The 15,454-nt window shown below is 32.6% G+C and overlaps 1 protein-coding gene and 1 long non-coding RNA gene across 2 annotated transcripts; both read left to right on the top strand.

Moving 5' to 3' along the window:
• The first annotated feature begins 346 nt into the window (after positions 1-346).
• On the top strand, positions 347-2,917 carry LOC143612711 (uncharacterized). Its single transcript, XM_077086628.1, has 4 exons — positions 347-618; positions 1,037-1,672; positions 1,745-1,889; positions 2,552-2,917. The coding sequence occupies exons 2-4, from the start codon at positions 1,117-1,119 to the stop codon at positions 2,619-2,621; spliced, it is 771 nt and encodes a 256-aa protein (XP_076942743.1). The 5' UTR covers positions 347-618; positions 1,037-1,116; the 3' UTR covers positions 2,622-2,917.
• A 9,245-nt stretch (positions 2,918-12,162) lies between these two features.
• Positions 12,163-14,558, top strand: LOC143612712 (uncharacterized). The gene is made up of 3 exons (XR_013149985.1): positions 12,163-13,361; positions 13,462-14,203; positions 14,254-14,558. It is a non-coding gene; the product is annotated as an uncharacterized LOC143612712 (long non-coding RNA).
• Positions 14,559-15,454: the final 896 nt, after the last annotated feature.

Below are 15,454 nucleotides of genomic sequence, written 5' to 3'. Positions count from 1 at the left end.
GCTTTTAAACCGGGTTATAACATCTCATTTATTTGTGAAACAAATTATCATCAAACCATAAGTATATTATTAATTTTCATACAATAAAAACATATAAATTAAAAAAATAAATAAATATTAGAACAAACAAATAGATGGCCACATATATTCCTGAAAGCTATATACCAAAAGACATTATACATGTAACGTTTACCTTTCCTATCTATTTTGAAATAGTCAATTGTAATTAGGACTCCACATGATATTTAGGATAAGGTATATTACTAAACCTTTTGGCATCCTTATGCAATACAACTAAAATGACAAAATAAAATAAATGAAAGAAGCCAATATCGGATAAACAAGATACAATTAAAAACCAAAAACGTCATTTTTATAAAAACTAGACTAAGACTAAAATATTAAAAACAACAAACGGGTAGAAATTTGAGAAGAAGATTGGGAAAAGGAAGAACAAACAAACAAACATCCCTCTGCTCTTTAGAATCTCGCAATATGCTCAATAATCCAGCTCATATTATTTATATCTTAATAATATTATTAATAATAATACACCATTAATATTTTCTTTCCGGCATTTGTAGCTGCTCTGTTAACAACGATCGGTGGTGGCTGAAGGTATTAAATTAAATTATTTTCTATTCATTTCTAGCTTTACGTTTTTATTATTATTCTGCAATCGTATTATGATTTTTCCTCCGTGGATAATGTTAGGGTTTTGGATTTATATGATGTTAATATCTAATCGGTGTGATACGTTAACAATTGATTTTATAATTAATGTTGGGCCTTCAATCATACATACACATCTGATGATTATGTGGGGGCTTTTCATGAATTAATTAATTTTTTTATTAAATAAGTTTTCAAATGATTTGTCAGAATATTCAGAAAGAAACCCTACCAATAAGTTTATGTGTATTCACCGATCTGTATGTTTTGAAATTACGTAGATGATTCAAATGATGGATATTAGGTAGTATTTCACTATTTCTTACTGTTGATCGGTTGGTTATACGTATATTCTTACATACAGGATTTGGATGATTAGGTTTTGTGGTGAACTGGTGATTATAAAGATTTTTTAAAGAATATTGGAGTTGTTGATTACATGAAATGGACAATAATAAACCGCGAATAAACACGGACACGATTGTTGACATTGTGAGTAGTGAAAGTGAATATTCAGAGGACGGGACAACCGAGACTGTTACAGCTAACAAACGAGCAAAAACTGTGGTTCGAAGCGTAGGTAGATCTGTTAGTTTTGAAGGATTAGAAGATGGTGAATGCAGTAGTAATTCGTACAGAGCTTCGCAGATAACATCAAGTGATAATGGATATGAAGATATAGAGTCACTAAAACACATGAAATTTGGGAAAAATGGTCAGCTTTTGGAAAAAACGAAAGAGAAACGGAAGATTTCGAATTCGAAAAAGGCGCCAAAGCCACCTAGACCACGTAAGGGCCCGTCACTCGACACAGCCGACTTGCAGTTGGTTAAAGAGATTGCTGAACAGACCATGAAAAAGCGCGCTCGGGTTGAAAGGTTGAAATCTTTGAAGAAAAGAAGAGCGGTTAAAGCTTCTTCACCGCCACCTACGTCATCAAGTATTAGCATATTTGCTATGGTTGTCACAGTTCTTTTTTTCGTCATTATTATTTTTCAAGGTAGCACATGGATATTTAATAATTTATGTATGTGATGTAGCATGAATTATTATTAATGGACCTTGCTTGCAGGTTTTGGTTCTGGTCACAGTCCAAATTTTACTTTTGATGATTCACCAAAGTCATCTGGAGAACCATCAGACGGTCTGATCTCGGTTCAGCTCGGGAATGACATCTTGGAAAACAATGGTGGTCAGCAATTTGCCAAGCCTCCCAAGTATGTTACTCGTTCTTCATCTTATACGTTTATTAAACCTTAATTAATTACTCAAAAGACGAGTGATAGAATTTTCCTACGAATCTTATGAAGGCCTGTAAACGGACCGAACGTTAAGTGAACAGTTCGTGAACCACTGAACTGTTCAGGTTCCGTGGAAAGTTTGTTTAAGTTGGTTTATTTAGAAAACAAACGAACATGAACATAAAATTTTGTTCATTGAGTTAAACGAATGAGCATGAACACACGTTTCATTCGTTCATTTATGTTCGTAAACGTTCGTTCATTTACATTTGTTCATTTCTGTTTGTTCGTATTCACATTACATAGTCTAGTTTCAATAACTTTTTAGACAACACATTGTTATTCACATTACTTTTAATTGGTTTTAGCTCGGTTATGTTCGCTCATGAACTGATTGTTTACACTGAACAAATATAAACTAACGAACACGAAACATGTTCATTTTCTTAACAAACGAGTACAAACAAGAAAACTCCAGTCAAACTGTCCGTGTTTGATTGTTTGTGCTGTTGAAGTTAAATGAACGAATAGTCGAACACAAACATGCTCCGTTCGGTTCGTTGTTCGTTTACAAGTCTAATCTTATAAAAAAGGGAGAAAACTGTACATTTTATAACTTTTTTATTAATTTACCTCAGGAAATCAATGCGACGGGAGATATATCGTACTGGTTCCAAGTTTGTGGAACAGAAATCTGACCGACTGTAGAGTTGAGTTAGTTAGTTAAACATGTGGCTACAGAAATGCATTATCTTTCTGATTTTCAGGCTAATTTCGAACACAGTGAGTTTTTTTTTTGCTGTACATACTAATTTAGACTTGATTTTGTTTTGTAGAACGCCATCTTTGTTGTTGATTAATTCAGAAGTCTTGACACTTTTTTTCGAAAAAAGATTAAGTGGTCTCATTTTTATTATAAAATCTGCATATATCGATAGTTTAACACGTTTACAAGTTGGTTTAGATGTGTGCGAGCCAGGTGATAGGACTTTTTAATATGGAGTGAAATGAGTAAAAACACTTTTTGGTTAATTTTTAGCTTTTTGTAGATAATTCATTTACTGAACATCATTATGCAAAATATTTGCTATGGTAAGGGAAAATGTACACACATGTTAAATTTCAGCATCATTTTGGTTTTGTTTTCTCTCTAAGTAGGGTTGTTAAAGGACAAACTGTCTCTTAAAGTTTTTTCTTTCACATATGGAGTTGTGGAACGACAAAATAACCTTGAATCTTCTGATATCTTTTGGCAACCCATCTTGGTTGATTGTTTTTCAAGTAAATGATAACTTTAGGTGATGCTTATATATTTAATTTAACGTCTTTCATGTAATAAGGACACAAATTCGACGTTAGTTTATTCAAGATCCAGAAGCACAAGTGTATGCCTGAACCATGGTATTTTAAGGTTATGCAATAAGGACACAAATTATTGCTTTTCAAATTTGGTCTATTGTCAGACTTGTGAAAGAGGATTGTTTCTGTAGTGTTTTTCCCATGGATGAAAAAATGTTGGTTGTTTGGTTGTTCAACTTTGGGCCAGTCCCAACAGTACAGATTCTTATACAACAGTTCATTTTGTGCCCTGATTTATAACCGAAGGTCCCCATCAGTTTCAAATTTACTAATCAAACTTTGAAGTAGGTTCGGGTCTAATTTGTATTTTAGATTTTTTTTTTTTAAAAAAAAACCTTAAAATCATGTTTAATAGTTTGATTTAATCATACCCCCCCCCCCCACCCCCCAAACCCAAACCATGATATTGTCAGTTTTGCCCTCACGGTCTTATGGTTCATGTCAAGGCCGTCTCCGAGAATCATATGTCTCAGCTGGGCTGAAATGGGGCCGAAATGAAAAAGCCCGTAGCTAGGCCCTAACGAGTAACTGAATTATATAAGTTAATTTTTTAAACAACATTAACGTAATAACAATAAACGTAACAAAAATATAGTATTAAAGTCAAATACCTTAAATTTATACATAACACCAGTTTAAGACTTTTTTATTGCATCTAGTTTTCGTTTTTGAGCACTGGATGGTTGTTTAGGAGGTATATTCCTATTATTTAAATACAAAATTAATGATTATGTACAGTTATACACACTAATACATTATACACATATTACAAATCACATATAACAAATTTTCAAATATCACAAATAATTACCTAAAGCCCAAAAGCGTTTGCACCTCACAATCTCACATGATGTTATGATATAATTGTTTCTCACAATCTCACATGATGTTATGATATAATTGTTTAAGAGCATTCTCAACTCGTTCCCCATCTCTATCTCTATAATTACACTAAAAAAGATATATTTCTTTATCCTGTTCAATTAAATAATATTTTTATACCTTTATAATTACAGTTTTTTCTCTCCTTTACTCACAACCAATCCAACAAATATTAAAAAATAAATAGGGACAAACAATGTTTCCTCAAATTTACAAAAAGTCATTACATTTATCTCTCCACCCTATAATTTACACTCACAATCACTCACAACCTCACTCTATAATTTACAAACTTTCCTCACATAATTATAGGAATGAGATGAGAATGCTCTAACTAAATCAGTAAATGGAAGTAAAGATAACTAAATAAGAACCAATGTATCACAATTTGACACTCATTCAATGATAAATTATTCAAATCTTCAATCAATACAAGTCAAATATTAAAAAAACATAACTTATTAATTATTATGAATATCATAATATGATTTGGTCCATACTCAAGATTCAGTAGCTTCTGGTCTTTTGGAGGTCACAATTTGGATTTTGGAATCAGCCTCTGGTCTCTCAATATTTAGGAAATTCAATCAGCCACCGCTCGTGTATGTTTATATTATTATTAGCATTATTTGATTTTAAATTTAACTTTACCCCAATAACTCAAATGGATTATGGGTAAAAAAAATATCAGGCTCAATATATAAGGAGATTAAGATTTGTACCTATGTTATAATTTTTTTAAAGTATATATGTATAAAATCTACCTATACTAATAAAAGTAAATAATTTTGGATACATGGCATTCTAAGTTTAATTCACACTATCAAAATCCCGCTCAAATCATTCTCTTCTATTGATGAAAAAGGAAAAAAAATATATCTTTCAATATATAGTATTGATTATAAATTCAACATACCGTATTAATTGGTAAATCTCAATTGATTGAATTATTAATGCCTTAATTTATATTGTAAACATACTTAATATAAAAAAATATATTAAAATAACAATTACATATCGTAAAAGATATTTTCTTTAAAAATTAATATATATATATATATATATAAGAGTTTATGTTTAAAGAGTACACTAACATTCAATTTTTGAAACATCTAAGAAAACTATGATAAATTTTTTTATTTTAAACTTTTTACAAATATTCAATGTTTAATAAGTCTTAGAAATAATAAGTCTTAAAAATTAAATAATATAAAGAGACTTAATTATCATTTTTTATTTGTATTAATATATCATTGTAATATATACATTAACTTATCCCGTGTAATACACGGGTTTCTAAAGCTAGTATCTATATTATATATAAATGAAACCTTTAAAAGCCATCAGATTGTTTTATTTGTAAATGAATGATTCTCATGCATTTGACCCAAATTCTTGGGTATAGGTCTCACCAAACCCAAATAGCCTTTAAACGGGTTATAACATCTCATTAAATTAAAAATTAATCTCATCAAATACTTGATATTAATATTCCTATAAAATAGGAATATACTACTAAATGAATATCCTATTATTTACAAAAATATACTCCCTCCCCAGTAAAAGTGTAATGGTTTGAAAACACATAGTTCAAGGTAGATTGAATGATAATTTTTTTTGATTACCAAATGACAGTAATGCCCTTGGAAATTGGGTCCATCATTTATTAATCTTAATTGCGTTTGTTTAAGGGTAAACTTAGAAATTGACTAATAAATTTTGAAAGTGAACATTTGTAATGAGACAAACAAAAAATGAAATATGAACATTTTTAATGGGACGGAGGGAGTATACAATTAAAAAACAATTTTATAGTAAAAAAAATAAACAGGTCATGAATCACCAAACACAGATTAAAACAGATTATAACATCTCGTTTATTTGCGAACCTCGTTCATCATCAAATCCTAATTACATTATTCAGTTCCTTATAATAAATAAAATTAAAATCCAAAGAATATATAAACATTAGAAACGAATAATGTAAAACAGCCCTTTAATACGGAGGGATAAAAGCTAGTGTGTGTGTGTATATATATATGGTAGGGTCAACGTAAAAAACAATAGTTTTGTGTGAGAAACATAAGAATAAATTAAGCCCTTGGATCTAGGATCTAGTGGTTGAGATTGATAGTTTTTTAAAAACCGTATAGTTTCCTATTTACATGGTATAGTGTCCTATTTATGTGATATTCTTTATTTTAAAGCCTTCTCACAAAACAATTATTTTTTATTTGAACCATTATATATATATATATATTTATATATATATATATATATGAGAGTTATCCTAAAAATAAGTAGTTTTCTAGGAAGACTAGGAATAAATTATAGCCATTGGATCATGTCAATCAATGGTCGAGATTTAAAATTACCAAAAACCGTCATAATTTCCTAGAATTACTCTTTCACCATTATAACCAATATAGTTTCCTAGAATTGTTATTTCACCATAGATTGTAACGCCACATGCCAAAAATTTATTGGTTCTTACAATTTCTAGGAAACTCCTTATTTTTATTTGAACAATTTTCTATATATATATATATATATATAAAGTTTTGTACCCCCAAAGTTCAAGTGCCCCGTCCAGGTTACAGTGTAACCATTACACTATGCCCAAGTCGGGCCCAGTTTTTGCTCTCGGTGACTTCACAAAAAGAATATCATAGGATCTTTCATCCTTGTACTACTATCGGTCATGCCCACTTAATGTGTTGTGCTTGTACCCTCAAGACGTTTCATACATGGAGATGCATTGCACTATATTCAATATCTATCTAGTCCATGATTAATAGATTCATCTAAGGTAAAGGGTTAGTGTGTTACAAATATTACTCCCACATGATGAGCTCATTGTGTTTGCACAAGAGTTGTTTGTATATTAGCCCACCAGATCACGTGGATCCTAATCTGCCCCTCCATGAATCCCAATCTGGTCCTCTCTTTTTCTCACAACCTTAAATGATACACGAGTTGCTAACACCCAACTGGCTTGCGATTTTGTTTTTGTCAATCAGACGACCACTTCCAAGACTCTTCCATTCTAATGATACATGCTTGATAATGTAGTTCTGATGGGAAATCCTTATGTTGCCTCAACATGCATAATACCTTGATGCACTTTGTTTAATGGGATATCTTTCATGTCCACGACTGATGTGTGATTCATCTAAAATGTTACAAAATGATTCTTCATATAAGATAAAGTTGAAATGGAGATGACTTGTGCACAATAGAAATGGTTCACAAGTAACATGCATGCGTACTTTAAAAACTATAAATATAACACTCATTCCTTGTTCATCTCCCATCATCTTCTATGTATTTTAACTAATAACTAAAATGTACACAGTTTTCTAAAATTAGCTCTCATTTTTAAAAACATCTCACATTTCATCCCCCCATATCTAACCCTCTTCAAGTAAACAATACCTTACCATTCCCTCTCTAACTAATTTTTTCTCTTTCTTTTATTCACATCACACTCAAAAACTATTAAAACAATATATATGAGGGTGACCATTGACCCATCAAATACGAGAGATGTACTTGCTTTCCCCAAAAAATACGGGTTTTAATGTCTTACGTTAAAATATGGAGATAGGTTTTGAAATGAAGGTTGGGTTCATGTATGAATCATAGTAATACACAAATTAGAAAACTAATATTTCAAAACATCTCCGCTTGCTCGTTAAAGTTTTGTGAGTGAGTTTCGTAAGTTATGGTGTGATTATGAGTGAAAGAATGAGAAAATGTGGAAAGTTAAATTTGTTGATACATTATTCATACCACATAATTTTTTATTATTTTCTGAAAGTGGTTATAAGTAGAGAGAAAAAAGTATTGATAAATGTATAAAATTGTATTATTATTTGAAAATGAAAAAAAATTTAGTGATTTTAAATGTAATTATATCGATGTGGACAAGAAACTGGCCGAGGGTTCTGTCACACCCCTACTTAGGGCCTAGAAGTGTGACCAATCGTTGGCACCTGCTTTGTAAATATATTAGAGTTTAATGTTGTAAAGCGGAAGTTATGATTAAAATATTAATATATTTCAAAAGATGGGGATTAAACACCCGTTCGTTTGTTACAAATAGTTTGAACATGAAAACCATAATTTACATTATTTTAATATAAAAAAGCTTCATCTGAGCCATCAGATCATTGACAGGTGCATCGGAGTATGACCCGTAAGTGAGCTTAAACGATATAAAAATCTACGTAATAAGTGTTAATTTCATGGAACTAGATGACTACTGTTGTGTGGTTATTTGCAGGTTAAAAGGATGTTCCGGAGCTATTATGGTGTACAATGAGGCAACCGAAGGAACTGGAGACTCGAAAGAGGTCAAAAGAGACAAGTAAATGAAGATGGCGGCTGAAGACCAATGTGACCCACCGTCTGGACCGTGGGCCACGGTCCAAATGATCAGAATGGACCAGAGCCTACCATATCGTGAGCTCTGGTCCACCGGTGCCCACGGTTTGGATAGTAACTGCCGAGTCTCTTGCGTTTTTATTCCGTTTTCAATGTCTTTTCACCTATCTATCATTTGGAGACAACCTAGAGGCGATTTTTGGGCTCAAGAACAATAGTTTGGTGAATCCAATCATTGATTTGGTGTTTTTGATTCATATGCATAATCTAAATGATGTGAGGATGAACCGAATTATGTGTGGCTAATTTCTTTCGTGTTCTCTCCCGAATTGTAAGGTTTTCAATTGAATGTTTGTTAATTGTTTGTGTTATTTGTGGGATAGTAATTTGATCTTATGATTATATTGCTATGGTGATTGTGAGTTTGATTAGTAATTGTTAATATAGTGTAATTCGTGTTCTTGACTATCAATTCTTGTTGCCATAGGCAATCGGGATTTATTGGAAGGGAATTAGGGTTGGCTATATTAAACTGATTATCGAGTGACAACCTTGCGTTTTTACAACCCAAGTACTTAGTCCTCTTTTACAACCCAAGTAATTTGATCTTATGATTATATTGCTATGGTGATTGTGAGTTTGATTAGTAATTGTTAATATAGTGTAATTCGTGTTCTTGACTATCAATTAAACTGATTATCGAGTGACAACCTTGCGTTTTTACAACCCAAGTACTTAGTCATCTTTTATCACAATCAAACACATACTCACGAACTATGTCTATGTAGTACCTCCCAAAAGTAAAAATTAACATTATCAATCTTGGAAACCTGAAATCGGGAGATAGCATTCTTTTTATTGAATCAGTTAAAACTCGTTATTTGTTTTCAGTTCTTTTTGTTAATCAAATCAAACAACCAACTCTTTGAATTTATTTTCTGCATTTAGTTTAATATAGTTAGATTACAAACTACCTAGTAACACATTTTCCACAAACTCCCTGTGTTCGACACCCACTTACTGCTATCTAATTAGTTGTATTTGGTCTATTTTTGAGTGAGTCTTCGATATCACATTAATCATCCTGCTATCCATCATCTCCAAACACCTATTATTGATGACCTGTAAAACAATTATAAAATACGTCAGCAACACATGCTGGTGAACGCTTTGACACAAAATATTTTGTTACTTAATTATCCCCTCAAGACATAACTTAGGTCTTGGCCCGACGTTGCTTAGGAAATAATCAAGTTTTGAAATCTGAACAACAGTTACAAACTCTAGCTCAATTCAAAACCGCTTAGCAAACACCGCAACGTTCTAGATTACGCTACTACCAATATACACAAGACAATCCCCACTCGGACTTTACTTAGGCCTGGTCCAACGTGGCAGAGGCATTATCAAGCGTGGTGCGGTGCGCCCACCGTATAACCACATATGCAAGGATCCGGATAAACGTGTACGATAGCCTAAGGGTCAACGATTACATTTGTTTATAATGTTTTAAGAATACGTAATCCCATGCAAATAATTAAAGACACTATTTATAAAGTTGTAAAGAGTTTGGATGTATTCACCTTTGTTAAAATCATTGTGTCTCACTGATATATGCTTCTTGTTACCTCAGACCTATAGTACATGAATAACCTTTTATAAATACTAGATCAACGATCTAGCTTTAGACCTTTAGTTTATTTGCATAATCATTACCTTGATCATCATTTTTTTTACAAAATACTTGGACCTTTAGTCCAAGGGATTTCATCATTTAGATAGTACGTTTCTTCTTTATGAAAAACGTACATACCAAGTTTCTTCTTTCTTAAGAAACATTATAAAATCTTTATAATCATAAAGAAATAATATTTTATCTATACCATCGTCTTATGAAACTATATTTCACTTATTAGTTGATCAAGGAATAGACTATGCCCCCGACTAAGGTCTAAGCCATATATAATAAAATAATCGCGCAGAACCCATACCTTGTATGGCTAGTATATATGAAATGCCTAGGCTTGACGAGGGCAACACATCTACTTGTTGGTGGGTATTCGAGAAAATAAACGAATATAACTTCAACTCTTTGCATGTACTTCGAGAAACGAACGCGTTAGAGGGTTGGGATCGTGGCACGCTTATTGAGGTTAAGTGTGTGTCTTGAAGTATGGATGGATGAATGAGACATCACCCCATGGCTGCCTATTTATTGGCAAAAATTGTGCTCCTTCGCGTCGCGCTAAAGGCTTCCATCATGTCCGTTCGCGTATCTGAAAGGACCACTTAACCGTCATTGTTATCTTTTGTCCTTCGCGTATCGCAAAGCACTCGTTCGCATCGCGCGAAGTAGACATATAGTCTGATGTGTCAGCTACTAGGCTTTCCATATGTTGTTACCTGGCACGGTTACTTCGTGACCATTTCGCGTGCGAAACACTTCTTTTTGGTTTCTTCGCGTAGCGCGAAGTGTCTCATATTTCAGAATTTTCATATTAGTCCCTTGACTTTGATAACTTGTCACGTCTTGGTTGTCACACCTCGACCAAAGACGGAACATGTCGGGGCGTAACGTATTGATTGGACATAAGCTCAAAAGACACTAATTAAAGTGACAATAATTATTTAATTCATTAATATCAAAACAAGTACACAATTATAATAATCAAGACAATTACATCATATTTATTGTTTGGATATATATCCTATGGTAAACTAATATCTTCAATCTTGATCAATGTAAATTACTTGTACCTGTAGCATGTATAAAAATAAAGTTTGTCAACACGAATGTTGGTGAGAATACATAAGTTTTAGTTTTGTATAAATATAGAGAGAGAAATCACAATTCATATGTAAATGATGAGTATTACAATTCATATGAAAATGTAAACAACTAAATAGATGCGGACCCGTTCTTATTGATATGAAATCAAAGTACTTGGGTAAGTGTATGATCATACTAGATGAGGATAGATGAGGATGAGATACCAACCACCAAACATAAAATAAACAATTAAGCACATAGAGCATTATCATAGAGCATGCAATAATCACACATAAACATATATTGAATTGTGTTATAAATAGATAAATAAATAAAATGAGTAATTTAAATAGGGTATACATACCACCCTCAAAATTTAAAAGATGAAAAAGGGGGATATGTAAACTCACCTCAAGGACGAACAAAAGTGATTAAGATAACGAGAAGACGAGAAAAGTCACACGCGAACGTTAAAGCCTAAGAGAAACGAGAGTAAACGGATTTGCTAAGTATAAGATTTAATTATGACAACTAGTTAATCAATAACCAAAAGATATTATAATAATATTATCTATATTACATTGATAGACAACTCTTCACCTTACTATCTTCTCTCTTCATAAGACGCCTTAATATTTATGATGTTCATCGCCGGGAACTTTAATTCACCGGTATATTTATTATCACTCACCACCGACGACCTTTCTTCTGCCGTTATAGATTATCCTCCTACAACCTTTATTCTTCAATTATTACCTCATCAATGAACATGCAATTACTCCCTCATCAATGATCGTGGATATGTTAACAATTCAACTCGGCGCTTCAGATTGCCCCAGAAGGATGACTGGTGATTGCAGTAATATGAACATGTTCGGTCTCGGTTCTATGTGGTGTTGGTCATTCGGTCCTTTGCAATTGACCGAGACCGGATATCAACTCCTTCATCCTGGGCGATTGTTGTCTAAATTCATGGCAATGATGTTGATTCGACTCACTTGCATCTTCTAATCTGTTAATAGATGATTCCCAAAAATCAAGTTCTCCAATAGGTATATTGCATCTTCTTTTTGTGCAGTTTATTTAATGATCGATTATAATTTTCTTTTGAGATTTTGAAGTATTTGTTTGATGATTCTACCTATATAATTGTTTAGTACAATCTAATTTTGCAATTTTGCTGCTTAACTGATCAACATATGCTTAGTTTATTGCTTGATTATATATGCACTCCAACTGTTTGATAAAATGTCTCAGTGAACTTGTGCTGGTATGTCATCTGCTTGATTATGGAGTATGGATTAGAGGTTGCGAATTTTATTGTGTTTAGGAGATGTTGGCTGCTCGTTTTTTGGACACGACTGTTTGCCATCCTCAATCGATCGTTCAAGTCGTTTTGCTTCAAATGGCCTCAAGTGACTACCACCACCGGGTCGCCGTCTCAGTAGGTTTTCGATATTACTTATTATTATTGTTAATAAATTTTATTAGAAGTCGAGTAATCTGCCCTGAGTTCAACATTTATTTCAGTTACATTTTGTTAAAAAATGACCTGAATTTAGTTTGAAGTTGGATAATAATTTAGAGTAGTTATGATTTGGATTGTTTGGAACTAATTTGAGCTAAATTTGAAGCTTATGGATAACCCTAATTTTGAGATTCTGAAATAAAATTTGAGTATGTGGATGGAATCACACTGCAAATTGGATGTGAATTTGTAGCCTGGTTCTGATTAGTTAGTAAATTTGTAATGCACAGTCCCGGACTTAATACTGCAACTACTGCTAATAATCCCCAAAATTTATAAAATTGGTGCTCTTGAAGGTGACAGATTTGGTGTAAGATAAAATAATGGCGATACAGTCTTATGCTCAGGCGGTTAAGTCGTTGAACAATGGAGCTGGAAGAAGTTAAAAGATGAGGTAATAGCTCACCCCAAAAAGACCAAAATCAAACAAGAAACTTATTATGACTATGAAGCATCCGTAAATGGACAAACTATGTGATCTGAATTCATGGATGACGTTCCTTCCAAAAATGAGAAGTAAGAGGTAATAATAAGCTTTTTAATGTTTAAATTTTTATTAGTTTGTATTATATAAATACCATATTAATGCTGATGCTCATGAACTAATTACTATTCACCAACAGAGTTTGCAACAAATCTCTTCTCAGTTTCATGTTTCTCTAAGGTTGAACCAATTTGATGACATTTTTGTCCTACAAGATCATTGGTTTTGTAACGGAACGCTATTCTTTGTTTGGAATAATACATGAAAAAGTTCATTTTCTTTTGTCTAATAATGAAGGTGAAGCTCGGATTTAAGTATAGGACAGCTAGCATCTGCTGTCATTGCACCTCAAGTTATTCAGTAATCAAAGGATGGTGAGGCCTACCAAAAAAAGCGGATAACATTACACATAATAATTCATCGGTACGAAATATTGCAGCAGGGGAAGGCTTTATTTGATGAAGTAACTTTATTGGCTTGTGTCGTTCGAACAATACCAGCTGGTCCGTGTTGAAGGATACAAATTAAGTCAACGATTTGTAACATTTATGATATCTTATTATATAATAAGTAAGTGGATTATATTTATATGTTAACAATTATGATTTTTTATCATATAACACATGTTAACAGCTTTTGACTCGGCTCACAAAAATCTATATCACCACTTTGTTGGTCTAATTATGAGAATAAACATTAAAAATGTGATGCTTTTTTGGCAGACCTGAAGTAAGCTCAAATGCTCAATTGTTTACTTACCTTTGAGCATTTGACTTTTATTCCGGGCTTCCTTTTTTTTAGTTGTTTATGATAAAAGGGGATTATGTTCAGGTGAGTGAGGGTGCGAAGAAATCATAGTTGGCATGGTGATACGCGCAAAGGTTCGTGTCACGCAGTAGAAATTATAGTTGGCATGGTGATACGCGCAAAGGTTCGTGTCGCCTCTGAAGCCGCATCTCACCCGTAAAAATTGTCAATTGTTGTAACACATGCGGCTCAACCCCGCTGGGTGGGTCCCATCTTCTGACTCACGGAATCCAAATGGTGGTTCACTCAATCCTATATGTGTGAGAATTTTGAGCAAAAACAATGATCAAATGAAACAAGTATTGGTAATGGTAATGGGACATATTTGAATTGAAATAATTTGTGGAATCAAGGCAAGGTTATTAACAATGGGAGATGTGGTCCAAGTTGGTGGTTTTAATTTGCTTTAGTTTATATTATACTTGTAATAATTTGTGGTCACTGATGTGTACTTTTACTATTTCTATTGAACTCCTTAGATCCATCTTGTCTGCTGTAATATGCTTATAATTACTGAAACAGTAATTCAATCAATTTGTTTTGGATTTGATGATTTCTACCTTTATCATACATGAAATTAATTGGTGAGTGTACTCTAACAGATCTTTGTTCTTGCAAAAACGCAAGTAAAATTAAATTTGTAACATATGTATCTATATTATCCGTATCCGTGGTCACAAAAACCGCGTCAAGGCGCCGAGTACTCGACGAGTAATTCGTGAGTACTTCCTGCCTAGACCGAGTATTCACGACTAATTCTTGAGTACTCTAATTTTCAAGATATGATGTGCAATTAAAGCCAACAAAACATTTAAATATAATGATTATTTGCATAATTTGAACGGAGACTAGATGAGATGATTTTATCCGTATAAATAAAGGTGTGTGACATTGACCTTGCAAAGATTCTGAAATCAACGAAACGATTCAACTTATATTTTTTTTCACGGTCCTAAATAATGGAAAAGTAAATAAATTGCAGATGTCAATATAACATCTATCAAGTAAATTTTGATTGGTTTCGGTCACATTTGACATACCAGTACCACTTAGTCCAGTTCGGTTCGTGATGACTCTTAAGTGTTTTTTATTTTTTCAAAATTTTTATTTATGATGGGTCAAAATGTAAACAAAAAAAAACACTACATATTTATATATATAACATCTAACCAGTGAATTTTGATTGGTTTGAGTCACAATTTTGGGGTCTAAAAAGTTTACCACAGTCACATTTGATCCGAGCATGACCGAAGCGGATAATTTGGAAATAATATGCGCATGTGCTATACTTCTTGTTGTCACTATAGTTCAAATTCCTAGCTTTT

The sequence above is a fragment of the Bidens hawaiensis genome, unplaced genomic scaffold (assembly GCF_021521415.1).
Source record: "Bidens hawaiensis isolate Kalapana, Puna unplaced genomic scaffold, B.hawaiensis_p1.1 tig00035423_1, whole genome shotgun sequence".
Taxonomy (NCBI): Eukaryota; Viridiplantae; Streptophyta; class Magnoliopsida; order Asterales; family Asteraceae; genus Bidens; species Bidens hawaiensis.
This window is presented reverse-complemented; position numbering and strand designations above follow the sequence as displayed.

Bases quoted from the DNA above. Each gene is read 5' to 3' on its own strand.
- LOC143612711 (XM_077086628.1), top strand. From the start codon at position 1,117: ATGGACAATAATAAACCGCGAATAAACACGGACACGATTGTTGACATT. The intron at 1,673-1,744 runs GTAGCACATGGA...CCTTGCTTGCAG, and splicing joins CGTCATTATTATTTTTCAAG to GTTTTGGTTCTGGTCACAGT. The intron at 1,890-2,551 runs GTATGTTACTCG...AATTTACCTCAG, and splicing joins CAATTTGCCAAGCCTCCCAA to GAAATCAATGCGACGGGAGA.